This window comes from Benincasa hispida, chromosome 9 (genome assembly GCF_009727055.1).
Source record: "Benincasa hispida cultivar B227 chromosome 9, ASM972705v1, whole genome shotgun sequence".
In the NCBI taxonomy this organism is placed as follows: Eukaryota; Viridiplantae; Streptophyta; class Magnoliopsida; order Cucurbitales; family Cucurbitaceae; genus Benincasa; species Benincasa hispida.
The window spans coordinates 72,364,489-72,391,199 of NC_052357.1; the positions used below are offsets into that span (position 1 = coordinate 72,364,489).

General features: G+C 30.8%; 1 protein-coding gene across 2 annotated transcripts; it reads left to right on the forward strand.

Annotated features, from left to right (window-relative positions):
- The first annotated feature begins 3,953 nt into the window (after positions 1-3,953).
- LOC120086827 (aldehyde dehydrogenase family 3 member H1-like) lies at positions 3,954-11,667 on the forward strand. Of its 2 annotated transcripts, none has more exons than XM_039043633.1 (10): positions 3,954-4,261; positions 8,327-8,395; positions 8,491-8,587; positions 8,704-8,910; positions 9,070-9,185; positions 9,302-9,406; positions 9,495-9,667; positions 9,760-9,850; positions 10,213-10,365; positions 11,229-11,667. In XM_039043633.1, exons 1-10 carry the CDS (start codon positions 4,049-4,051, stop codon positions 11,460-11,462), a joined length of 1,458 nt encoding a protein of 485 aa, XP_038899561.1. In that variant the 5' UTR covers positions 3,954-4,048; the 3' UTR covers positions 11,463-11,667. The 2 variants fall into 2 exon arrangements, with proteins under 2 accessions (XP_038899561.1, XP_038899560.1); XM_039043632.1 differs by lacking the exon at positions 3,954-4,261 and adding an exon at positions 6,155-7,002.
- The last annotated feature ends 15,044 nt before the right edge of the window (positions 11,668-26,711 follow it).

The following is a 26,711-nucleotide window of genomic DNA, read 5'->3' on the forward strand; positions in this document are numbered from 1 at the left end:
TAGAGTTTTGTTGTCCTATATGAAGCTCGAATAAATAAACAAAATAAACTTTTATGCTAACTTGATTATAGTCTATTTGATTAGGCAAGTGTAATCCTCTCACTCATATTCTGTCAGTTTAAAATTACCATTCTCGATTATGTAATTTAAAATATTACTTAAAAATATAATCCCAAAAATACTCTTTTGCCATGTATTTTATAAGATGTTATATGGTTAATTATCTAAATAAAGTTATAAGTTTAAAATTTTCCCAATCGTTTAACTAACAAGAGTCACTCACAAATATGTGATTTAAAATTTAAATGGTCCCACCATGATCAAGCAATTACTTCAACCATGTACTTAAATATAGCTAATCTTGAATTTTTCCACTTTATTTTGCGTGCAAAAATGAATAAGATAATTGATGTTACATCTTCTTTTTGTTGATCAACACACAATCATTCGACCAACAATTTGTACAACTATTTTGAAAATGGTTGATCATTACATAGTGCTATAGTTGTTTGTTTTTATTTTTATTTACGAAAAATACATTGTCTTGATATTTTAGTCTAATTTTTATTTCGTTTTTGAATTTCAAAATATTACACTTTTAGTACTTAAATTCTGTCGATATGATTTACATTTAATTTTAAAGTTTCAAAATATTACAGTTTTACCTATTTCAATTTAATTCTTTGGTTTCAGGATCTACATTCTTAACCTTGATTTTCACTAAATATTCACTTTCAACCTTTGGTGTTAACGTCTATCAATTAATTTTAAAATAATTATGAAAAATTTTTAATTTAATTTTAATATTAATGAAGAATGATGAAACTTAATTAATTATAATCCTCTAATTTAAATAATAGACATTAATGTTAACGGCTTAAAGTGAACCTTTAGTGAAAATTTTGGTTAAAAGTACAAATCTTAAAATTTATGTGTCAAATTGAAACAAAATTTAAATTTTAAAGATAAAACTATTACATTTTAAAAAATTAAATTGAAACCAAACTAAATACTAAGAATGTAAGCATTTGAAAAAATTAAAACTTAAGCCTAGGGAAAAAAAAAGATATTTTTCTCTTGTGTTTATTTATTTTTAATAACGAAATGATCTTTTTTGCTTTTATAAATTATAAAATACAATATCATGAATTGTCAAAAAAGAAAAAAAGAAAAGAAGCTTCATGATCATTACCGACAAAGTCATTATTAATTGATAGTGAACAGATATAAAATTAATTCTAATAATATATCTCACAAAAGTACTTTTTGAAATGGACTAAAATTCTCAAAATTGGGATAACAAATACAAACAATTTTTGGAACATTATAATTATTTTGGGAATAATAATTTCAAAGTTGACTATTTAAAAAAGTGATTTAAAAATGGGGCCAAGAATTTCTAAGGTAATTTAACATATGTAGCATTTGAATTAAAATCCTTTTGTGTTTGGTCACATTTTTTTTTTGGTGCAATAATCACTGGTTGTTTAGTAGCTAATTTAACATTTGTAGGCTTGTAGCACTTAAATAACTCAAAGATTATATTTACCTTTGAAAAATATAACCAAACACGCAAAGAGATTTAATTAAAAGTTGTATTCATAAAAATAGGTTCTTAACAAAATTTAAAAAAAAAAAAAATTATTTCGATGAGTATTTAATTAGAAAGTGTATCAAACTTATCTATACTTTATTTAAATTTCGAGTTTAATCCTTTTCTTCCCCTTCAAATTTTAGTCATGTAGTGAACTTTTAAGTCTCCATTTTCAAACAAATAAAAGAAAAGCTATAAGTTTTAAAAAATTTATAATAATTAATAAATTCTAACACTTTCAATTTTTTATTTACTGATTATAATTTTTTGAACTTTCAATTTAATATTTAATATGTCTTAGATAATTTCGATATTTTTTTAATTCACAACTTACCAGACACAAAATTGACACTTCATTATAACAAAAGTCGATTTCTATAACATAAAAGGTGTAGCCAAATTGAGAAGAGAGGGGGAAATGTAAAAAATGAAAAATATGTATCTTTTATAAAAAAAAAAATTAAAAAAAAATGTGAAGTTCAAATTTTTGTTATTTTTATGGCTGTTTTTAAATATCATCGATTTATTACATTTATTAAATTAATTAACCCACCTTTAATGTAGTGGTACCTTGTTAAAATATTGAATTCCATTAAATTACAATACATTAAAATACTATTACGAAAAGAAAACAATGGTTTGGTGACTAATAGTAAATGTATAGTTTTTTATTTTTTATTTTTTTTAAAAGTGATTATGTAGTCATTAGTTAGTTGAACTAACTGACATACCGATGGTGAAAATAAGTATCTTTTTCAAGGAAGTTTTATTCGGTAAACTTATTTATTTAAAATACTAATAAATCCATCTTAGGTAACACCCCAAAAATGTAATATTTTAATTATTTATATAAATGTAAAAAATTCAACTAAAGCGACAAGAACCGAATTTCTCAGTAATATGACACGGAAAAAAATCCAAAGGCTCAAGATTCTTATACAATACGTAAAAAAAATTAACGTATCATTAAATTTAATGTTTTAACAAAATTGTAATAATACGATGGTTCCTTAATTTGTGTAGAAGTAATAATTTGATCTCTTAACTTTGATTTGTAATAATTTAATCTCTTATACTTTAAGTTTGGTAACAATTTAGTTTTTGAATTTTACTAGTAATAATTTACTTCAAAATTTTAAAATTTGTAACCGTTTATTCTTTAGGGTAGAAATTAATGATAAGATTTAATGAGATTTCATACATAAATGAACTGTTGAACTAATTAAAAACTCAATATTCTTGCAAAACATAAAGTCTACATCATAATATAATCAAAATTGACATCTAATTTTTGACAATTTTGTGTGATGGACTAAATTGCTACAATTTTGAAATAACTAAATTGTTTCACACTAAAGTTTATAAACTAAATTGTTATAAAATTGAAAATACAAGGATTAAACCGTTACAAACCAAAATTTAGAGACCAAATTGTACTCTCAAAAAAGTTCATGGATAAAAAATAATTGTTATCCGAATTTGAATTTTGTTGGAAGGTAACTAGCCACGTGAAGAAAATATGGTGGATATTCCTAAACTCTTGTGTTTATTTTTTTCAATATTTAAATATTATAAACTCGTCCTTCCATCACAAAATACTTTATTTTAAATTCAAACTTTTATATAAAGATTTCTTTTTTGTTGAAAAATAAAAATTTTATATAAAGAAATTAATTGTCGTTATTAATTTAAACATATACTCTGGGACTATAGAAATTAAAAATTCTAATCTCTCAACCATAGGTAAAATACCTATATAATAATTTATTGATTTAAATACCGTTTTGGTCCTAGATTTTAAATATTATTATGTTTGGTCTCTACTATTAAGATTTAATTTAAACTCTCTAATAGAAATATGAGGTGATTTGCGTCTCTAGATGACTTGACTAAGATGTCAAAAAGTTGTACATAAACGTTACCCTAACATAATAAAAAAAATACTGAAAATCAATGTCCCATTGAAATTCAATATTTTTTAGGTTGATTAACTTATTTGGTTGTCTAGACATAAAAAAAAAAATATGAATCAATCTTAATTATAGAAACTAAAATAAGAATCGAGGATTAAAACAAACGTTTTTAAAAGTTTAGAGACTGAAATAAGATTTAAAGTTGATTATTTAAAAAGAAGAAGAGACATTTAAAAATCTGAAAATTGAAATCGATTTATAAAATTTTAGGCACAAGGCAGAAGGATACAATCATTCATTAACAATTCCTTTTATTTATTTTGTTTTTTTCTTATGAAAAAAATGGTAAATTATGGGCCAAAATTTTTAGTGATAAGTTGATAACTTTATTTTTTAGTCCTTTTCCTACTTTGCTGTGGTTGTTTCGTCCTTATATAATTCATCTTTGGTGGAGTACAGCGACAACAAAACTGCATTATTTCTGAGTCTTTTTTTTTTTTTTAAAATCTCTCTTTATCTCTTATCGATTGGTTCCGGTGATATGGCGGAGAGAGCGGTGTTCGACGGAGAAGCGGCGGAGAGAGTGGTGGCGGAGCTGAGAGAGAGCTATAATTCCGGTAAAACGCGAAGCTACGAATGGAGAGTGAATCAATTGAAGAATCTGCTGAAATTAGTTAGTGAAAACGAAGAAGAAATGGTTCAAACGGTTCATTCCGATCTTTATAAACCCGAATTCGAAGCCTTCGCTCACGAGGTTAGTCGCTTTATTTTACTCTTCAAATTTTTATTTAAATTTTTGCTGAGAAAAAATTTTCAGAATTGGGAATAATTTCATCAAAAGGGAAAAAAAAAACCCGAGTGTTTCTTCCCTTTCATTTACATAGTAAAAATAAAATAAAAATATATATGACACGTGACAATTTTTCATTGAATATCGTTTGAGCTGCACAAAAAGTGGGTGATCCCATAATGCATCTAAATTTTTCGTTTAAGATTAAATTATAAAAATATATACTTTAGATTTATCATTTATTTCAAGAAACTTTGACTTTTAATAAACGGTAAAAATTTCTCCAATTGGTAGTTATCGGAGGCGGATGATAGATGTATAGTGGTGGTGGTCACCGGGGCCGATGGTATGGTAGCTTATGATAATGACCGTTGAAGTGAGATTAAAATTAGCTTCTATATCTTGAAGTAATTTTAAAATGGTTAAATATATTTTTTATTATTTAAAATCTTAATTTTATAGGTTTAAATGTTTTTTTTTATAATATTAAAATTTATTTTGAAAGAATGAAGGTACTTTTCGAATAATTCTGAAAATGATAAAAGAAAATTTTAAAATCATTCATGAGCATGTCATAACTCTAGAATTAAAGTTTGAATCCGCATATAATCTTCATTCTTTATATGATTATATTAATTGATTACGTGAGTTATTTAGGTTCTGTTTGATAACTATTTCGTTTTTTGTTTTTAATTTTTGAAAATTAAGTCTATTTTGTCCTCTTTTTTACAATAATTTGCATATTTCTAAGTACGGTGGTTGAATTCTTAGTTAAATTTAAAAAACAAAAACAAATTTTTAAAAGCCATTTTTTCTTTAGTTTTCAAAATTTGACTTGGTTTTTTAAAGTATTAGTAAAAAGGTATATTACAAAAGAATAAATTTAGAGGTGGAAGTAATGTCTATAAGTTTGTTTTTTTAAAAATAAAAATAAAAAAACAATAAAATAATTATCAAACGAGATCATAGTAATACATAATAATAATGTAGAATCCGGTGTGCAATATATTTTAATATATAATATATTTTTCCTTTTTAACCTCAACTTTGATACTACGGGACATATCCGAAATAAGCAAATAGATAAATAAATAACATATAACAAACGTGGAAATACAAAGTGGTTGAATAATATATTTAGTATTTGCTTGTGTATTTGATGGATATTTGAAAATTAAAAACTTTTTAACGGGTCCTTAAAATTTTAATTTTAGATGTTTAATTATTTATCTAATCGATTTCTAATACATATAAATTTTTGTAATATTAATGAATTTATTAAACATAAAATTAAATTTTGTATATCCAATAAGACATTTAACTTTTATTTTTTGTCAAATAGGTTAATGGGTTTAAGAAAATGTCGAATAGATAAAAAAATCTAAAAATCGGAAGTTCAAATATTTTTTTATATATAAAATATCTGGTGGGAAATCAAACATCTGATATTGAAGTTGATAATACAAGTATTATGATAATTGAACTATAATAATACATACATACATACATACATATATATCTGTCTCTTATACACATCTAGATGTGTATAAGAGACAGATATATGATAACACAAATATTATGAAACTTCAAAGATTTATTTGACACAAAATCAAAAGTTTATACTAATATTATACACTTTTTAAAAAGTACAAATCTATTAGCTACAAAATTGAATATTCAAATACTTATTAGATTATTGTTTTTTTTAAAAAAAAAAAAAAAATCTAAGAGCATTTGACATGATACAAGTATTTTCTTAGATAATATGAGAGGGTATTAGAATTTGAGCCTCCAATTTTGTGTTGAAAAAGTGACTATCAACAACTATGCTAATCATGTTGGCTCTTATTTGATACCAACTTGACTTTGGATGTTGTACCAATTAAAATCTTGGACGAATAGTTGTATCAATTTGAACCATATCATTAAATGTATCATTAATATTATCCATTAACTACTCAAATCAACACATATCAAGATATTTCAACTCAACTCAATCTAAATTTATATCATAAACACAAACAATTTAACTCTCTAATAATAATTAAAACTCAATTCCACACGTCAAACGCCCTCTAAAAAGTTATTTTAATACTAACTCCTAAAGTTTTAAGATCAATAATACTTTTTGCATAAATATATATATGTATATACACACAACCGACAGCGACAACCATAGTCCATAGCTAAGCTTCAAAAAGGAATTATACGCTGCACGAAAGCGCGAGAGTAACGTCCAAGCCGGCGGCAAGTCCTGAGGACAAAACGGAAAATGCCACGCGCTTTCTCGGTGGCATCGGAAATGGAGAAATGGCGAATGGAAGGACGGACGACACCTCTACCTAACGATTCCCCTGCTCTCTGGAAATTCACTCCCATAATTCCCTCAACCAAGGATCACTCCAATCAATTCCTACATTACAAGTTATCTCTCTCTGTGTATGCTGATTCTCGTTTGCGGCGGCTGGGGGCGATTTGTGATGTCGGAGTCGGAGTCGGAGTCGGAGGTGTTCGACGCGGCGGCGGCGACGGAGTTGGTGAAGAAATTGAGATGTAGTTTTACTACCGGCAGGACTCGGAGCTATGAGTGGAGAGTGTCGCAGCTTGAGAACCTCTTGAAGCTTAGCGTTGAGCATGAGGAAGATATTTGCGATGCGCTTCGCTCTGACCTTTCGAAGCCTGTAGTGGAATCTATCGTTCATGAGGTCTTCGTTCTTAAACTCAACTCCTTCACTGTTCTGATGCTGCTTTTGTTCGTTGCTCTATCATTTTTCTTTTGAAGAATTGATCGTCATCGTCTACGATTTTTTTGTGATCGGAGTCTCGTTAGATTCGAAAATCTTGTGTTCGATATTGTTGTTCTTAAATGTTCTGTTCAGTTATCAGTGCTCACTGGTACTTTCTGGTAGTTTAGTTGAATTAACGAACGGTACCTGTTTGTCTAAATGTCCGATCCTTCAAATTCTTTTTGCTTTTCTCCTTTCTCTCGTTCTCACTCACATCAATCAGATACAGGCAGTGCCTCCCAGTTGCAGTTTGTACGGGACCATGTGATCAGTGATGATAACTTACTGGTGCCATTAATGGAAGATAGTTATTAATGCTTAGTCCTTGCTTCAACCACGCGTTTCAAAGTTAGAGTTTCTCATTTATTAAGCTCCCATGTAGTTGTCAAGCAGAACTCTCTCTATATTTAATACTTCATTTCTTATTGCCTTTTCCATTGCTTCCTTTTCGCTTGTCTTCTCTATGTACCTTCGCTCCTTCCGCAGAAAGTATCTGTATTCCAAAATCGTCGAGCAGAGGAATTGAAACAGAGAAATACTTCAATTCTTTATAGGTTTACATTTTTAGCTAATTTGGGCATGAGACTTGTTCTCATTTGGCAAACAGGTTCATCTCGAGATCTTGTTTTTGCATCATTTAGAAGCTATGAGAGTTGGTAGATGACAACTTTTTATCAGTAAGAAAAGTCTCGACTGTCATGATGGACGGTGTGTTGTTTTCGAAGATGGTTTCCACGAGAGATTTGTTTCCTATTGGAAGTTCTGTATTTCTATGCCAATGTTTAATAATGATCGTCATGCATCTTCTAAATTAACACTATCACTTCTGGTCGAGTTGTCTGGGATCTCTGCACAGTATCAAGAATTCTATGTATAGTTTCTTTTTGGAGTACTGTCATTTTGGTCATGATGGGTCAGTGACCAGATACTGATTAGTTAAAAGTTAAAACTAAAACCCTGTACTTCTTTGAGCTGTAGGCTCTCCACAAAACGAAGTACTTTGTTCTGATAATTTTAGTTGAAGTTGCAAAATATTGATGCCAAAATTGAAATGAAATTTACATAATTTTTTAAAGGATTTTAATAGTCATAAATTATTGAATGTTGAAACTATGCCAATAGGAAGATCCTCGTACTTCCACGATTACAGTCAATTATTTCATGAAGGTTCTTTCAGCTATATTTTTCTCATATCTGTTGAAGTTGTCCTTCCCTTTAAGCTGATGTGTGACTTGTTATGCAGATAGCTTTATTAAAAGGTTCGTGTAAATTGGCAATTAAAGAACTCAGGCGTTGGATGGCACCAGAAAAGGTATTTGGTATTACAAACGTCCAGTAATGGGACTGATATATGTTTTTCCTTTTCGATTCCATGAAGGTGGATAACATTAAGCTGTATTATCGCAGGTTAAAACTTCAATTACCACATTTCCTTCATCTGCTGCAATTGTACCAGAACCTTTTGGCATCGTCCTGATCATTTCTGCTTGGAATTATCCATTCTGTACGTCAGTGTCGATTCGTGTTATTTTCATATCTTATTGAAATTCATTTGTATTTTTATAATTTTTTCAACAATCAATACTATAGACACTAACCATTCTTGTCCCCATTACCCAGTGTTATCTCTCGATCCAGTTGTTGGAGCAATAGCAGCTGGCAATGCTGTGGTTCTAAAGCCCTCAGAAATTTCCCCAAGAACATCATCTTTGATGGCAAAACTTTTAGAGAAATATTTGGATACTTCTGCTGTAAAAGTTGTTGAGGGTGCTGTTCCCGAAACTAATGCTTTGTTGGAGCAAAAGTGGGACAAAATATTTTACACAGGTTTGTTCCCTTTAGCTTGAAAGTAAATGGTCAATTTTGTTTACAATGGGGGAAATAATCATATTACCTGCAATTTATTTTATGTGTCTGGTGGCTTTTCTCGCATTTCCTTTTGCTCAAATAAGCTCTATCTTAAACTAGTGTTTTCTTAACTTCCAGGCAATGGAAGAGTGGGGCGCATAGTGATGGCAGCTGCTGCCAAGCATCTTACGCCAGTTGTGTTAGAGCTCGGAGGAAAATCTCCAGTAGTAGTTGATTCAGAAATCAATTTACAAGTACTCCCCACCCCCCCACCGAGCATCATTATGTTTCAAGTTCAATTAGCTACTAATGCTATCATGTCTTAGTTGCTACCATCTTATACGAATTCAAATATATCTGTTTGTCTAAGGTTGCGAGTAGACGGATTATAGCTGGCAAGTGGGGTTGTAACAATGGACAAGCATGCATTGCTCCTGATTATATCATAACTACCAAAGAATTTGCTCCAAAATTGGTAAGTTCCTTTTCTTACACAAGTAAGTTTGGTTCGCTGCAAGTGCTAGCTCAATTGATCATCTTAAAATTCGTGTTCATATCTCTAGGTGGAGTCTCTGAAACAAGAACTGGAAAGATTTTATGGAAAGAATCCGTTGGAAACGAAAGATTTATCTCGCATTGTGAATGATAAGCACTTTGATCGCTTGACAAGGCTCTTAGATGATGATAAAATTTCTGGCAAGATTGTGCATGGAGGTGAAAAGGACAAAACCAAGCTGTATGTTAAATTACATCACTAGTCTGTTATATTGTTCGTTCATTAGTTAAATATATTGACTGCTGATGAGTGTTACCTTTCCCATGATACAGACAGATTGCTCCCACTCTCTTATTGGATGTCCCTCGAGACTCACTAATTATGACGGAGGAGATATTTGGTCCATTACTTCCCATTCTCACGGTAAAAGTGATAGACTTAATTGTAAATTTGTAGGGTTCTCTTCTTTTTATATTTTTGTTTTGATTAGATGAAATAAGGAAAACATAACGAATAGACTCGTAAACCTCTTTTGCACTTGACCAAATTCATTCATTTAATTCTAAACTCAACTATAGAGTTTGTTATTTAACAAAACATAGTACTTTTTTTTTTTTCATCGAGCTCAGGGAATTTATTACCTTAACTACTACTTCTGACATCAATAATAGTACACAATGTAGAAGAATTAATTATATATGTATACAGACAAAAGGTTGACTGCGGGCATATGATTTGACTACAATCCTCTTCATGTTACCCCCTTTTATTTTGGGCTTGAGCAGGTCGACAAGGTGGAAGACAGCTTCGAAATAGTGAACTCCTCGGGCACAAAGCCACTTGCAGCATATTTATTTACCAATAACAAGAAGCTCAAGGAACGATTCGTGGCTTGTATCTCCGCAGGGGGCGTGGCCATCAATGAAACCGCCTTACATGTAAGAATTCTTCCTTCTGTTCACTGGAACTTGATTGGTCGGAACTTTCTTTGCATATTGGCATAGGCCTGAAGAGTAGTATCCCCATTTAGAATTGATATCCTGGTACTTGAAAACGAATTTATTAGAACTGTCTCAAGTTTCCTGATTATCAAGCGAGAATTGCCTAATTTGAATCTAGAAATCACATAAAAGTAAAGAGAGATTCCAAAAAAAATCATAAAAATGGTACCAAATCCCTGTAGCGGCAAAGAGATACCAAAAAAAATCATTAGTTTCTATTATGAAATGTTCATTAGATAAGAATAGATCAATAAAATATTCCACTTTCTTACTTAGAATCCTACGTAGGGAAGTAACTGCGTGACTTGGGCACCGAACATTCCAAAAGTGGGATACTGCTGGATCGAAACATGTTGCCGTTTCAGTCTTCCTTTTCCTTTCAGGACCTACCTGAAAGAGAATCTAGTGTTTCTTGGTCGTGAATTTAGTATTTAAGGGTTCTCTCGGTTGGCTTCGAGCTAGAAAATGAAGATTAGATAAAATGATTTATAATTCAGGAAACAAATTCGACCAGTTCCCAAAACTCAATTAAATTAGATGTAAAATCTAGAAATATTTCTTTTGTGTTTGTAGTAATATTTTTGTTTTGAGTCCAAGTATAATGGAAATAATTTTTTTCAGCTATTTGCAACGTAGTTAGCTGAAAGTTTTTGAGTTCTTATTCAAGTTCTTTTTATGATTACTTTTATTGTCTGGTTGAGATGAAATCTTCATATTAGCTCACACATTGCTTCTATATATCATCAATCTACAAATGCAAACACTGAAGAGATTAACAATTGGTTTGATCATATGTGCAGCTAACGATTAGCACGCTACCGTTCGGAGGAGTCGGGGAGAGCGGAATGGGAGCTTACCATGGAAAGTTTTCCTTTGATGCATTTAGCCATAAAAAGGCTGTTCTTTATCGAAGTTTCGCAGGTGATGCGCCGATGAGGTACCCACCATACACCAAGGGAAAGCTGAGAATTCTCAAGGCTCTTCTTGGAGGTGGCATATGGGGACTCATTCGTGCTTTACTTGGTTGGTCATAAGCACTTTCTTGCACACTTTACTTCTTTATTTATGAGTTCTTCCCAGCTTGATGCTGCCTTTCAAGTTTTCTCCCTCTCTTTTGTTTTCAAATTTGTGCCATATTTGCAGAATCAATAGTGCTTTGGTTGGAATTGTATAACTAATAAGAGAATTTAGAGTATATTCAATAAAATGATTCTTGTAGAAGTTATTCGAAAAAAAAAATTAATCATAATGAATACCGAAGAAAAAGTGCTTATGAAAATATTAATTTACAGTATTTTAAGTGTTTTAACTTTGAAAATAAACTATTCTAAAAAAATTGAAATATTTGACAACTACGCAAAATTATTTTTGAAACAATTTCAAATTTTATTTTAAATATCTTTTATCAAAAGAGATTAAAAATAAAAATAATTTTCTTGATAAACATTTTTTTCCTCTAGTCAATCTAAACCAATTCTTAGAATTAGACTTAATAAATGATTTTGAAATTATTAAAAGTCAATTTTGTTAGTTTAAAAATCATTCTAAAACACACATTTAATCATTAAAAGTTAATGTTCTTTTTAATCCTTTTATATTTTAAATATAATTTTCATATTATTAAAATTGATTTTAAATAATTAAAAATATATTTAGGATTGATTTTGAAAATATCAAAAGTTATTTTAACTATTTCATAATCTTACAAACAAGTCGAACTTGGGAGAAATTTCTGCATGATTCGAGTTGACTTTAATGCTGTTGAGAATCTTCAATTAATACCAAACATGGGAAAGCACATGGCTGCCGGTTGGAATGGAATGAAATGCATTCTGAAAAATATGTTCGCCTTAATTTGATGAGACTTTTTATAGGATGATTAAATTGAATCAAATCTTAAAGTAAAAGGATTTGGTAACTATTTTGTTTTTTAATTTTGGTTTTTGAAATGAAGTTTATTTCCTCTCTATTTCTTATAATGATTTGCATTTTATCATAGATGAAATCTTAGTCAAATTTTAAAAATAAAAACAAATTTGAAAAAACTATTTTTTTAGTTTTCAAAATTTGACTTTGTTTTTTAAATCATTGGTAAAAGGTAGATAACAAATGAAGAAATTTTGATGTTGAAGTAATGTCTAGACATAAACTTAATTTTAAAAAAACAAAAACTAAAAATTAAAATCTTATTTGCTAATCATTTTGTTTTCTGTTTTTTTTTCTTTTAAATTAAGCTTATGGACACTACTTACACCTCCAATTTTTTTTTATTTTTTATCTATTTTTCATCAATGATTTAAAAATCTAAATCAAATTTTGAGAACTAAAAAAAATAGTTTTCAAAAAGTAGTTTTTGGAATTTGGAATTTGGCTAAGAATTCAACCATTATACTTAAGAATGTTGCAAACTATGGTAAGAATGGATGATGTAAGCTTAATTTTTTTTTAAAAAAAAACAAAAATATAAAAACCAAATGGTTACCGAACAAGACCCAAATTATTACATAGGCACAAAGTTTAAAAACTAAGCTTATTTTTAGAGAATGTCTTTAAAAAACCCCTCGCAAATAGTTTCTTATATATAAAATAAATAGTTGTTTTCTTGGTTCTTAAGTTTTTGTTTTTTTAAAAAAAGTACGTGTGAAAACAACGTAAATTAATATGTTTTATGTTGTAAACTTGAGAAGCACAACAGAAACACAGATACCAATAAAATATAATATAATATAATAATAAAATAAATAAATATTAAAATAAATTAAACATAATATATAAATAAAATAAATTAGCAAAATATAAAATAAGAAATTTCTCTAAATTCTCCACTTTCTCCAATTTTCATGGAATTTGTCTAATGCGTGTCTTCCAAAACCCACCAAATGTCACTATTTATAAGCAATTTGACAAGCAAAAGGTAGATTACATAGACACTAATAATGTGTAATGTTTATACATGGACAACACTTTGGAAAATTGGGGCATGACACATAGTCAATAGATATTAAGCATGCACATCTAATGGACATCTATTATCATAATATTTATAATACCCCTAAATGCCCATTATATATATATGAAATATGTCTCGTTAAAAACCTTACTAGGAAAAAACCTATTGGGAAAATATCCTAGTGAAAGAAAAAAAAATTCATATTTCATATAATCTAATACTCTTAAAAATAATACAGTATATTTACTCCCCTCATGAAAACATCACTTGAGATCTCTAAGTCACTGCATTTCAATATTGTGCACCAATTTTTCAAATGTTGCGATTGATAATAATTTTGTAAATAAGTCTGCTAGATTATCCTTTAAACAAATTTATTGCACGGTGATGTCATTATTTTCTTCAAGATTATAAGTGTAGAAAAGCTTTGGTGAAATATGCTTTGTTCTATCTCCTTTAATATATCCTCATTTGATTTGAGATATGCATGTTGTGTTATCATCGTATAATATTGTTGGAAGATTTTTACTAGAAAACAAATAACATGTTCCATGAATGTGCTAAGTCATTAATCTTAGTCATACACATTCTCGACTAGCCTCGTGAATTGCAAGAATTTCAGCATGATTTGAGGAAGTAGCTGTTATGGTCTGTTTCACTGATCGTCAAGATATAAAAATTATTCTCCATGTACTAAGCAACCTATTTAAGATCTAGCTTATATGGGTTAGAAAACTAACTTGCATCTTCACAACCAATTAGATCATAATTATATTTATTAGAATAAAATAAATCAATGTAAACTAATTTTCAATAAAATGTATCATATGTTTAACTATAATCCAATGTCCTCTTTTTGGAGGAATATCATATATATTTGATAAAATTACTGAAAAATACTACAAAGTGTCGTGCATAAACTAGTCAAGCTCTATAAGTGCATTTATTTCTCAAAATTTTTGGTTCTTCAAAACCCATCACTCTTCATCATCTTTCTGAGATCAAATGATATAACCTTTTCATATCAAATGAATGTACCATCATAGGAGTATTTAGTGATGTACATAATTCCCAAAAGATCTTTAATGTATAAATTAATTCAATTCTTTTTGCTCTATGCTTTATTTGCAAGCTAAGGCAAAATTTATCATCTCAATTTCTTTCTTCATAAATTGTTAATGGGTTATATGTCCTAAAACTCGTAGTTTGTAAATAGTAAACATATATGATGTTTATTAAGACAAATGTTGTTAAATGAAAATGAATTGATTGTTTAATAACTCTAAATCCAAAGAACCCTTGGCTATTGTCATGAATACTTGTACTTTATGTGGAGACATAAACTGGATCAAGTTCGAGTAAAATAGCCTAAATAGTCTATAGTACTTGGATTAGGTTGGGTAACTATGTCTGAAGATATTATTGAATACGACCCGCTTTATGATTGTTACAAATGTTATAAAGTGTCATAAACGATGTGATTAGTTCGTTCATGTAGAAACATGTGAGCAGGGGTGTTCCATATGATGAGATTGTGTAAAATTGACCACGAAATAATCGATGTTATGTATTAATACCGTTTACTATTAACACTGATTAATTTCACTTCGTGATGACCTAGATAACTTGATCTGAATCCTAAGTTGTCTATGAACTCCTGTTTATTTGGAATTGCCCCTTGATCTGCATATGTGAGAGTAAGCTCAATAACGCTACTCAATATGTCTCCTATTTCAGGGATAAGACCGGGTAGATAGTTGGTGACATAGAATTTGCAAGATGAAATTCACTCCCATCCATTTTAGGGATAGTAGAAAGGTTGTCCCTTAAGGGCTGATCTCGAGTCTTGAACAAGGGGCGTCATCCTCTCGCTGGCTCGAGAGGGAATAGATTTAGTGATTAAGATCCTAAATCAATTATTCTTTAGAGAGACAGTGGTACTTAAGGAGAAAAGATGTAACTCAGGGGTAAAACGATAACTGATCTAACTAACATTATGAACAACATGTGAAGGATCACCTTATCAATGACGATTATATCAAATAGACACAAAATATATCTACAGTAAGGGGATTGCAACTACAGGCTGTAGTGGACAGTCCTATTAGTTAATGAATGTTGATTAACTAGATTAAAGAGTTTGACCTGTTAGTCTCGGATCGTTGGAGCCCATGATTTGTAGGTCCATCGGGTGTCCTTGCTAGCTCAATACGGACAAAGTTGAAGAACTAGGTGAGGTGAGAATTTGAATTCAAATTCAGCTATTAGGAAAAATTCTATTTTATATGAGATATAATTTACAATTAAATAATTAATTATTTATTTTTGGAGAGTATATTTTATATAAGTTTTTAAATAAAATATTAGCATGAAAGTGTTTTAAAAATTGATTAATGTGCTTAATCAAAATTAGGTGTGAAAGGCTTTTTAATATGTGATATTAAATTATTTATTTTATTCTATTTAATTTAATAATTTCTAAAATATGAAAAAATATTTCATATTTTGTCAAAAAAAAATTTGATTTATTATTAAATTTTTAATAAAAAAAAATTAGTTGGTGGAAAAATCCAGCATCTTATTGTTGGATCTTTCTACTAACTAAGTGGGTTATGAAGTGTTTCATGCTAAACATGACGCTTATCTTTTTCATGCTAATGGAGTTTGAGGTGGAAGTCATGCAAGAAGGATTTTTGCATATCTTTTGTTTGTAAATAGATTTTAACTTTCAATTGTTAAAAACTAATGCTTCCTTGAATATTCAATCCACAAAAACCTCTTTTACTCTCCAAATACTTTAGTAAAATTCCCTATCTTTCACTAAAAATTTGGTTACACAAGCATGTTCTTCAACCAGAGAATAGCGAGGATTTACCGTGAGTGGTGTCAATTGCTCATTGCGACGAAGATTCTTGTGGAAACTACAAATATTGTATTTCTAACTCTCTTTGCATGCTTAATCCTAGTTTATTTAATGTAATTAGAGCGTGATGCGTGGTTAATGCGATGAAATAATGGTGTAAAATGCGATGGTAGAATATGTGTTGTGCATGCAAGTTTTCTTAGCAAGATCCAAGTATAAATCCTACTAAGTTGCCTGGTAAGCCCAAGGTCGAACTCAGGGACTATGGAAATAGTATGCGACGGTAATTTCAGATCTCTTTGCGGTGGCAAGTAAAGCAATGCGTTGGTTGGTATATTGTGTAAGGTATAAAATCTATGTGGCGGATTTGAGAAAAGAGTTAATAATACAAAAGTACAATGAGTATGCAAGGTAACGGGTTGAGAAAAGATTTAGCTAACACTTCCTAAGAATGCGTTCATGTTATACGATCATGCTACATACATGCAACAGCAAGTCATCTCTCAATGCAAATGCTATAGCTTCTAGTTTTAGAACGCATGTGATGTATGCGATGATGTCTATAGGATTTACATCTAAGCCTCTATTCTTGTCTATGCGATGACGAATGTCACATATATACACAAGGCGACCGCATACTACCATAACCTATTTCTAGGGCTCATGCGATGCATGTTGGCAAACATAATTTATCTCTAAGTCTCTATCTCTTGCTTATGCAGATCTAATCTTGTTTTCTCAAGTCTAGATTCTAACCTAGCTCTTTCAAGTCTTAGGTTCTTTCTTTAGACTCTCTCTCGAGTAGTTCTAAAGGGGTGATGGAAGCAACATAAGACAAGATGATCGCATGCAATGAAGATCCTAGGTTATGTTAGCTAAGTACTTCTCAACCCATTCGAAAGTTTAGTTACTCATGCGTAATGTAAAGAGATAGATGTAGAAATGCAGGTTCCATTCTATAAATGAAATCGAAATACAGAATGACAATGTGAAATAAAGATAAGGAGCCTGGTAGCAATTTCTTGCTTCCCAAGGCTTTTACACTGTTTTTCTCTACTCTGCTCAAAAGATATTCTTGCTTTCACAAGAGTCGGACCTCTCTCTGTTTTCCACACTCTCTGGTACTCTCTCGAGCTGACCAAGATGATCTTCCGGCGTCTTTTCTCTTCTCTTGCTTCCGCCTTTCAAGTATAAGAAAACTATGAACAAAGGCTACCTATCTTCTATATGGCTCAGTTGGAATGAAAAACTGAACTCTTTTAACGAAGGTGGTCTTCTATATTTATAGAGCTTCAGGGTGAAGAGCTTTTTCTCTTGAATGATTGCACTGATGGGATGTCATTAACTCTCTGTCTGATACGCCAAATAATTGTCATCGAAAAGTTGAGTGTGCTTGCTACAGTGTGTCGTTAACAGCTTGTCAACTAAATTCGGATTTGACCGTCATCAGTTTTCTGTCCCATCCTGATTTATTAAGCTTTCACCTTGATGCGCCATCTCTATGCGGCCACCTTTTCGAGTAGATTTTCGCGAACGCATATGATCGCAAAGCCTTGCGGTCGCAATCTCTTGATGTGTTCGGATGCTAAATTCTTTGGATCGCAATTCCACCTTGCACCAACGCATTTTCCTGCATAATATACATAAGTTAGCCGCTTTATTAAGATGGACACATGCGATCGCGATGTTTTAAACTTAATGCTTTTAGACGCAATTTTATATATTTTTACCTTCGCAATCCTTCATTGTTTTATATCTTTGCGCTGTAATAACATGCATTTCTTCCCATTATCAGAGCGTTATTAATCCATTGCTTCCATTATGCATACTTGTTTTTATTCCATTAATTCTTTGTCTTTGAAATATCTTCAGGAGTTTTTGCTAAAATCATCAACATATAGAAATCTCAAGTTGTGATTTTTTTATAAAAGGATATGGACAAATATGGTTATTTTTGTACCATCATACCAACAAATATTGAATAAGATGATTATATCACAATCGTTAGGAATATTTTATAAGAACCTCTATGATATATATATGATTTTTTAATATTTGAATTATAAGATTATGGTACCTTTAATTATTCAGGAATTTTCATAAATAAATATCATTATTAAAATATTCATATAAATGTGGTATGATTGCATCCATAAGATATGTATTAAACTTCATACACAATTAGATAAATTGAATATCTCATGGTATTGTATATCAATCATTAGAGAATATGTTTTCTCATAATTAATACCAGTCTATTGCGAGAATTATTGTAGATTTTTTCTCACTTTGTATCTTGTGGCTTCACTTTATTTGTTTTACAAATACTCTACTTGTATCCCACTTGTTTGACATTCTCTGACGTATGGACTACTAGTCTTCGCGATTTGAAAAAGGAGTTTATTTATATTCAATTGTTTCCTTCCACATAAGTCAATCCTTTCTATGTCGATATTTTTCATACTCGCTTTCATAAATAATATCATGAGTAACATTGTATGAAAAAATGTCGTCAATTTATATGGTTTCATAATTTATTGAGATCTCGTGTTTATCCTCATTTACTTCAATATCCTTATGAGTACTCATATCTAGGATTTCTTCTAGAACATCCATATTCTTAACTGAGTCATTTATTGATTATTTCTTTTTCGAGGATTTTTATCTTTGGAACCGAATGGTCTATATCACGCTTCTGGCGTGTACCAGACTCATTAGTGACAAGTTACTGTATTTAATGAAGTATTTGTAGCTGGTATATGTGACTTAATCAATTTTTTAGTATTTATAAATGCATCTGGTAACTGATTTGCTATATTTGCAAATGAATTATTTTCTGAACTTCAGGTTCACATCGATCTGTACGAAGATCTAAATGAGGCAATAATTCCATATAATTTCTTTTTCCAACTTCTTAATTCCTCCCTTTAATGTTGGAAAATCTGTCTCATTAAAATAACAATCAGCAAATCGTACAGTAAATACATTACCCATTAGGGGTTCAAGATATTTAATAATTGATGGGGAATCATATTCAACATATATTCCTAACCTCATTTGAGGACCTTGTTGGTGTCCTAAAACTCACAGCTCGTAAATTTCATGTTAAACATTCTATTTATCAATAAAATATTATTGAGTTTTTTATTCAATAAAGTTGTTGATATTGCATTCTATTATGAAAATCCAATAAATAAATCCATGGCTATAGTATGAATACTTTAACTTTATATGGTGACATAAACAGGATCAATTTATAGTATATAGCCTAAATGGTTTATAAAGTATATGGATGAAGTTGGGTATCTCATCCTAGTAACACTATTGGATGTGACACATTTTTGTATACTAATACAAATGATGTGATCCACAAATCATTCATGTAGAGACATGTGAGTGAGGGCATCCTATACAAAGAGTTTGCATAAGACTAGACCTTGAAATAGTCACTTTTCTTTATAATGATCGTTTACTGTTAAAACTGACTATTTCAAACTAAAAGAACCTAGGATAACTCGATTTTAATCCTGAGCTAACTATGAAATCCTGTTTATTCGGAGTTATCATTTGATCTGCATAGGTGAGAGTAGTCCAACAGTACTGCTCAATAAGCCTCCCATTTTAGGGATAATATCGGGTAAATAGCTGGGAACATAGCCTTGCAAGAAGAAATTCACTCCTACCCTTCTTAGGGTTAGCAAATAGGTTGTTTTCTTAAGTGTTATTCCCAGTCTTGAACAACGGGGCCCCGCTCTCTCTTGGTAGAGAGGGACATGATTCATAAGTGGTATTATGAATCAGTTGTTTGATAGAGGGTCAGTGAGAGCTTAAGGAACAAAATATATTTACAGGGGTAAAATGGTAATTTTGACCCAACTATAAATACGAACGACCTGTGAATGATCGACTTACCGATTATGATTAAAATGGACAGAAATACATCTACAGTAGGGAGAGTGCAACTATTGAGCTATAGTGATATGTCTTGATAATTAACGAATAATAATCAATTCGGTTTAAAGAGTTTAACCATTTAATTACAGATCGTTGGACTCATGATCTGTAGATCCATTAGATCCCTCTAGTAGCTCATAAATTGGATTAATAGATTGAGTATTGTTGGAAAAAAATTTAAAATTAGACTAGTTCAATTAATTTAATTAAAAATCCCATTCAACATTCTAAAACAAAGCATATAGATATTAGACATCATTTTCTTCGAGAGCATGTGCAAAATAAGAATATTATCATTAATTATGTTAATACTGAGAACCAGGTAGCAGATATTCTTACAATGGTATTAAATGAAGAAGCCTTTTATAAAATAGACTTGCACTTGGTATTATTAGAATTGCCTAATTATGTTTGATAGGGGGAGCTTATGTGTTATAATTTATTGAGGGGAGCATTATTTGTATGATTAAGGGGGAGAAAAATCACTTGTATATCTGTTTGTTGATAACAAAAAGGGGAGAAGTATTTTTGGTATTATGGTGGTTTGTCATCATAAAAAAGGGGGAGATTGTTAGCTTTAGGGCTTCAATCAAACCAAATATTTTGATGATAACAATCTCAGATTTTCTGTACTAACATTTTCAGTGTTTTAGAGTCACTATCTTGTAGAGCTCGGAAAGACGATTCCAACGCAATTTGAATCGCTCAAATCGGAGTCCAGACGAGAAAGTTATAAGCAAAAGAAAATTGGAGAGGAAATCCAATGTGGCAATGACATGTGGCACCTTGCTGACGTGGCATCCGACATGGCGGCTGACATGGCACACAAAGGGTCAATATTGATGACGTGGAAGTTAATATGGTGGATTACGTGGCGCTCCAACAAGTCATTTTTTGATGACGTGGCACATGATGTGGCAATGACATGGCGACCGTGGACGAATGAGATAGTGACAAGTGGCAGCTGATTTAAAAAAAAAAAAAAAAAGAGAAATCGTTAATTGATGCGCGGATCAATAGTATGACGACACGTGGCCGGGTTAAGATTTTTCAGCCTTTTCAAATTTGATTTCCTTCCTAAATGTCATCCTTCAAATCCTTTTTATTCTCCAAATCTCAATATATCCAAATCTTTCAAAATTTCTCTCTTAATTACAAATCCTTTCCTTTTCTATTTTTATTCAATCTCCACTCTTCATTTGCAATCATGTCCAATGGCCAAAATTAATCTCCCTCGCCTATAAATTCGACTATGAAGAGCTTAAGACTTGATAGCTTTTGTGTGTGTGTCTATGAAGAGTAAAATCAAGTGGAATTTATAGGCGAGGGGGATAAATTTTGGCCATTGGATATGATTGCAAATGAAGGGTGGAGATTGAATAAAAATAGAAAAGGAAAGGATTTGAAAAGGAATTTTGAAAGATTGGAATTATTGAGATTTGGAGAATAAAAAGGATTTGAAGGGAAAATAGGAAGGAAATCAAATTTGAAAAGGCTGAAATTTGGTGAGAATTTGGAAGAAATTGGATCAGGAAATTAAAGGAAAATAAGAAAATAAAAATAAAAAATAGTCGGATGATATGAGCCACCGCGCGCACAGGGGAGGAGATTGAGCGTCACATGTCGCATTTTGTGAAGAAACCGCAGGCACGCGTCCGCGTGTGAAGCTGGGTGATCGTCACTTGTCACTATCTTATTCGTCCACGGTCGCCATGTCACTGTCACATCATGTGCCACGTCAGCAAAAATGACCAGTTGGAGTGTCACGTCATCCACCACGTCATCTGCCATGTCATCAATATTGACTGTTTGTGTGCCACGTCAGCAAGGTGCCACGTGTCATTGCCACATTGGATTTCCTTTCCAATCTTCTTTTGCTTATAACTTTCTCGTTTGAACTCCGATTTGAGCGATTCAAATTGCGTTGGAATCGTCTTTCCGAGCTCTACAAGATAGTGATTTTGAAATACTGAAAATGTTAGTACAAAAAATCTGAGCTTGTTATCATCAAAATACTTGGTTTGATTGAAGCCCTAAAGCTAACAAAACGCATCACTTCATAAACTTCATTGAGTTACAAGTCCCTGTGTTCGACCTCAGATCATCCCGAGAAACTTGCGTTCTCGTTATACTTGGCGAGAAAGCGAGAAAACTTGTGACAGGAGCGCATGGTCATCGCATACGTACTTAAACGCATTTTGTATATTTTCTAGTCCAACACATGACTGTCGACGTATGGAGATCCACGCATAATATAAGACAAGCATATTTTCCTCTCCTCTTTTTCGAACCAACAGTACTTAAGGAGTTAGATGTAACTACAGGAGCATAACGGTTATTGGTCGAGCTGTACTTACGAGCGATCTATGAAGGGTTGTCGCACTGTTGATTGGTTAAGATGGACATAAAATATATCTATGGTAAGAAGAGTTCAACAATCGGTCTTTAGTGGAGTGCCTGGCAGTTAACTGATGATGGATCCTGTGACTAAATAGTTTAGTCAGTTATTCATATACCGTTGGAGCTTCGAACTACAGGTCCATAAGGTCCCTTTGGTAGCTTACTGGATTAAGTTGAGGATCAGTTCTTCGTGTTGATTTGAAATGTTCAAATTAACAAGAGGTGTTTCGATTATATATGATATGATCGGTATGGTGTATGAGATACCCTAGTGGAGGATTAATGTAAATGAGATTTACATTAAGTACCATGGAAAGAAAAAGAGTTATGGTTTATATGTTTTATGAGATGAAATATTAAAACTATAGGTTATAAATAAAGTATGATAAGTTAGTTATCATTTATATTTATAATAATATTAATTATTAAATAATTAACTATTTTTCTCTAATAATCAATTGAGTGGGAGGTTATTGGTGCTTTCATGGTAACCTAAGATAAAAGGAAAAATATTTTCCTAATTTTAGTAAGTTTTGCAAAAATTGTTTTTTGAGATTTTTCTCTCTCAAAAATATTCTCACGGAAGTTGTCAAGTAAACAAGATTTACTAAGTGACAGCTTGGACAAGGTAAATGATCGTGTAATGTTTGTAGGCGACAGACACTTAGCTAAGCGATGAGCTAAATGATCGCTTAGCTTTTGCCAAACGATTGGACATCAACCTATACGATAGGTTCTGCCATCTCCTACTTGCTCAATCATTTACATGATTGTTGATTCCTCCGTCTTCTGCCTCAAACCAAGTCCACAAGGGCCCACCCTCTAGATTTTCACACCGAGAATACCAAGGTAGCCTTCTTGGTGGTGGCATACTCAACTCGACACCGTCGAGGTGCTGTAGAGGTCGTTCGTGTTGTTGGGGTGTTCGTGACCGAGGCGATCAATGAGTTCGAGTACGTGGTGTTCGTGCAGTGTAGCGGTCGTGTTGGACGAACGTTCGTGGTTGTTGTGTTGCTGTGTTCGAGCATTCGTGATCAAAGAGCTTTGCGACGAGTTTACAAATGTGTAACGTTTCTCTTTGATCATTTGTAGTATCATGTTGTAATTTCTGTAATTAATGCATAACCGTATGTTTCTCTTTGTGACTGTAATTGTAAAGTTCATATATGATTGTAATTTGGAATAATCTTTCTGTTACTCATGGAAATCCTCGTGTTCGATTTCCTACAATATCACCATGAGTTCGTTCTAAAAATGCAAGTGATTCAATCCTCACTTTAGTTGGTGATGGTCTAATTACCATTTTTCCTTGAGAACAAGCATCACATGATAATGCATTAGATTGAACAATCTTCTGCTTTTCAATGGGTGTCCATTTGAATTCTCAATAATGCTTCCCATCCTTATAGTTCCTGGATAACCTAATCTGTCATATCAAATTATAAATATGTATAGTTTCATGAACTTCAGGTTCATTGTTGCATGTGTTTCAATTACTCGTATATGAGTATAATATAATCCAGAAGATAAAGTAGACAACTCTTCTAGTATACTTTTTCATATGAGACAGTAGATATGATATAAAGATACTTCATATTATTCTTTCTATCAGTCTCAATATGATAACCATTGCAACGTATATCTTTAAAACTAAATAAATTTCTCTTTGATTGACTAGAGAACAATGCATTATCAATTGTAAATTCTGTTCCTCTAGACAAAATAATATTTGCCTTTTCAAATCCTTCAACCAGGTTTGTAGAACCTAATATTGTATTGACTTTTGCTTCCAACGTCGTCATTTTGAAAAAATATTTTATACTTGTAAGTATTGTAGATCTTCTTTACTCATTTTTTAGTCACTGTACATATGAAAATAATCTAGGTTTCTTCATTAAAAGAAAATAATTACAATAAGAAAACACAACATTTGGAATATACAAAGGTTAACATCTACTAAGATAAAAAAAAAAATGGAGATGAAAAAAAATAGATATTTTCAAAGTCAAAGAAAATATTTGATGTTCCATCAATACTGTCGATTTTCTCTTCAAGAGATTCAAACAAATCCGCCACATCCAAATTTGTCATATAGGATGAGTCAAATATGTTATTATCCTGGTATGCAAAATTTGCTTCCATATTTTTCTCTTTTTCCTTCAAGGATGCTTGATAGAGATCAGTTTTGACGTACGACAGGTATGTGACCAATATCCAGTCATCGGAAGCATTTATTTTTAACACTTTTTGAATTTTTATCTTGTGGAGTTTTTCCTTCGTGATCATCATTTTGTGTGGTTCTTTTGAAATTTGAATGATTAAAATGGCCACCACGAAAATAATAATTATTTTTTCCTCTACCACAGTCACGACCTTGACCACGATTATTATTAAAATTCACAACATTCACTACAAGGAACGTTGTTAGTCCAGTTGGTTGAAATTCATGATTTTTTTTCATCCACGGTTATTAAAATTTACAACATTCACTTCAAGAAATGTTATTTCTTTAGTTTGTTGAGATTCATATTTTTTTTAAATCAATAACTCCTTATTTCATTCAGCCACGAGAAGGCATCAAATGAGTGCATAATATTTTTAAAATTTTGGAGCCTCAAGTGCATCCACTTACAACGAGTTTTATGAAGAAAAATTATTTTCTGGTGATCACATTTTTACGGCATGCAGATGTATTTTGGTATCAAACACTAATGACATATAATTATTACTATTAATATCAAATGTTACAAATTCTAATTTTGTAATATTTTTCATAGTAACACAATTATAAAATATTATATCATATTAGAAATTTAATATATATCAAATATGTAAAACAACATTTAATTTATTAATTATAACAAAGAAGAAAAAACTGGCATACCTTTAGAACCTATCTTTAGCAAGGGGAAATGAAAGAAGCTCGTGTTGATAATGTGTTGTGAACTTGAGGAGCACAACGACTATACAATACCAATAAATTGTAATATTAAAATAAATATAATATAAGATAATAATAAAATAAATTAAACATAATATATCAATAAAAAATAAAATAAATTAGCAAAATATAAAATAAGAAATTTCTCTAAATTCTCCTCTTTCTCCAATTTTCATAGAATTTCTCTGTTTTCCAAAACCCACCAAATTCCACTGTTTATAAACTATGAGCTGAATTACATAGACACTAATAATGTATAATATTGAGTCACATGGACAACCTTTAAGAAATTTCTTTATTAGAAAAACAACAAATATTAAAGATCAACAAACCACCAAATAATATATATAGATTATTTTACCACTAATTTAGTGGCACAATATCTTTTAAATAGTCATCTTAATAATTTGTCATATCTTCCTTTTCGATAAAATAATTATTTTCCTCTCTCTCGAATGGAAAAGTTTCATTTCTTCGTCGGAAATAATTTCTTCCTCACATAAATTTATAGCATATTTTTTCAAGAAATAAAATATCTTCTCTCCTTGGTAATCTCTCAGATCTCTATGATCTTTCATTATCTTAGGAACATGATCAACTTAATAGCAAATATTTATGCTAAATAAGTTTTTTTCTTTTCTTTTTTAAGTTAGAGATTTACTAAACACATAAATATTTTCGAGCATTTTCAAATTCATAATCAAACAAAAATTTTGTTAATTTAAAGTTTTTAAATTGGAACTAAATGTGTGGCTCAATACAACTAAAATAAGGAATTTATTTTTGTTTTCGATAATAAATATTTGGTTTATAAATCAAATAAGATTTAAATTGTTACCAAATAAAGAGTAAGGAAACTAAATTGTTGCAAATTGGAATTAAGTATTAAATTATTATTTTCATGTTCAAAAACCAACAATAATTTTAACAAACGATTAGAGTAATGTCTAGATTAAGAGTGGCTGAATGTTTTGACTGTGCAATCATGATCGAGAAATTTAAACTACAGATCTCATAATTATTGATATACTCTATGTCAATCAAATTATGTAATAGGATGTATACGCACGACACCATAAAAAAATTAATTTATATATTTAAATCATGTTGTAGTTTGGAAAATAGTTAACGTTACTATCTACTTTATCAAATAGAGCTTACGCACGCAAAGCAAT

What these genes read in the sequence shown, in the direction of transcription:
- LOC120086827 (XM_039043632.1), top strand. Translation starts at nt 6,739, where the DNA reads ATGCTGATTCTCGTTTGCGGCGGCTGGGGGCGATTTGTGATGTCGGAG. An exon ending in CATTACTTCCCATTCTCACG is followed by an intron (nt 9,851 to 10,212) that starts GTAAAAGTGATA and finishes GGGCTTGAGCAG; the next exon opens with GTCGACAAGGTGGAAGACAG. An exon ending in TCAATGAAACCGCCTTACAT is followed by an intron (nt 10,366 to 11,228) that starts GTAAGAATTCTT and finishes TCATATGTGCAG; the next exon opens with CTAACGATTAGCACGCTACC.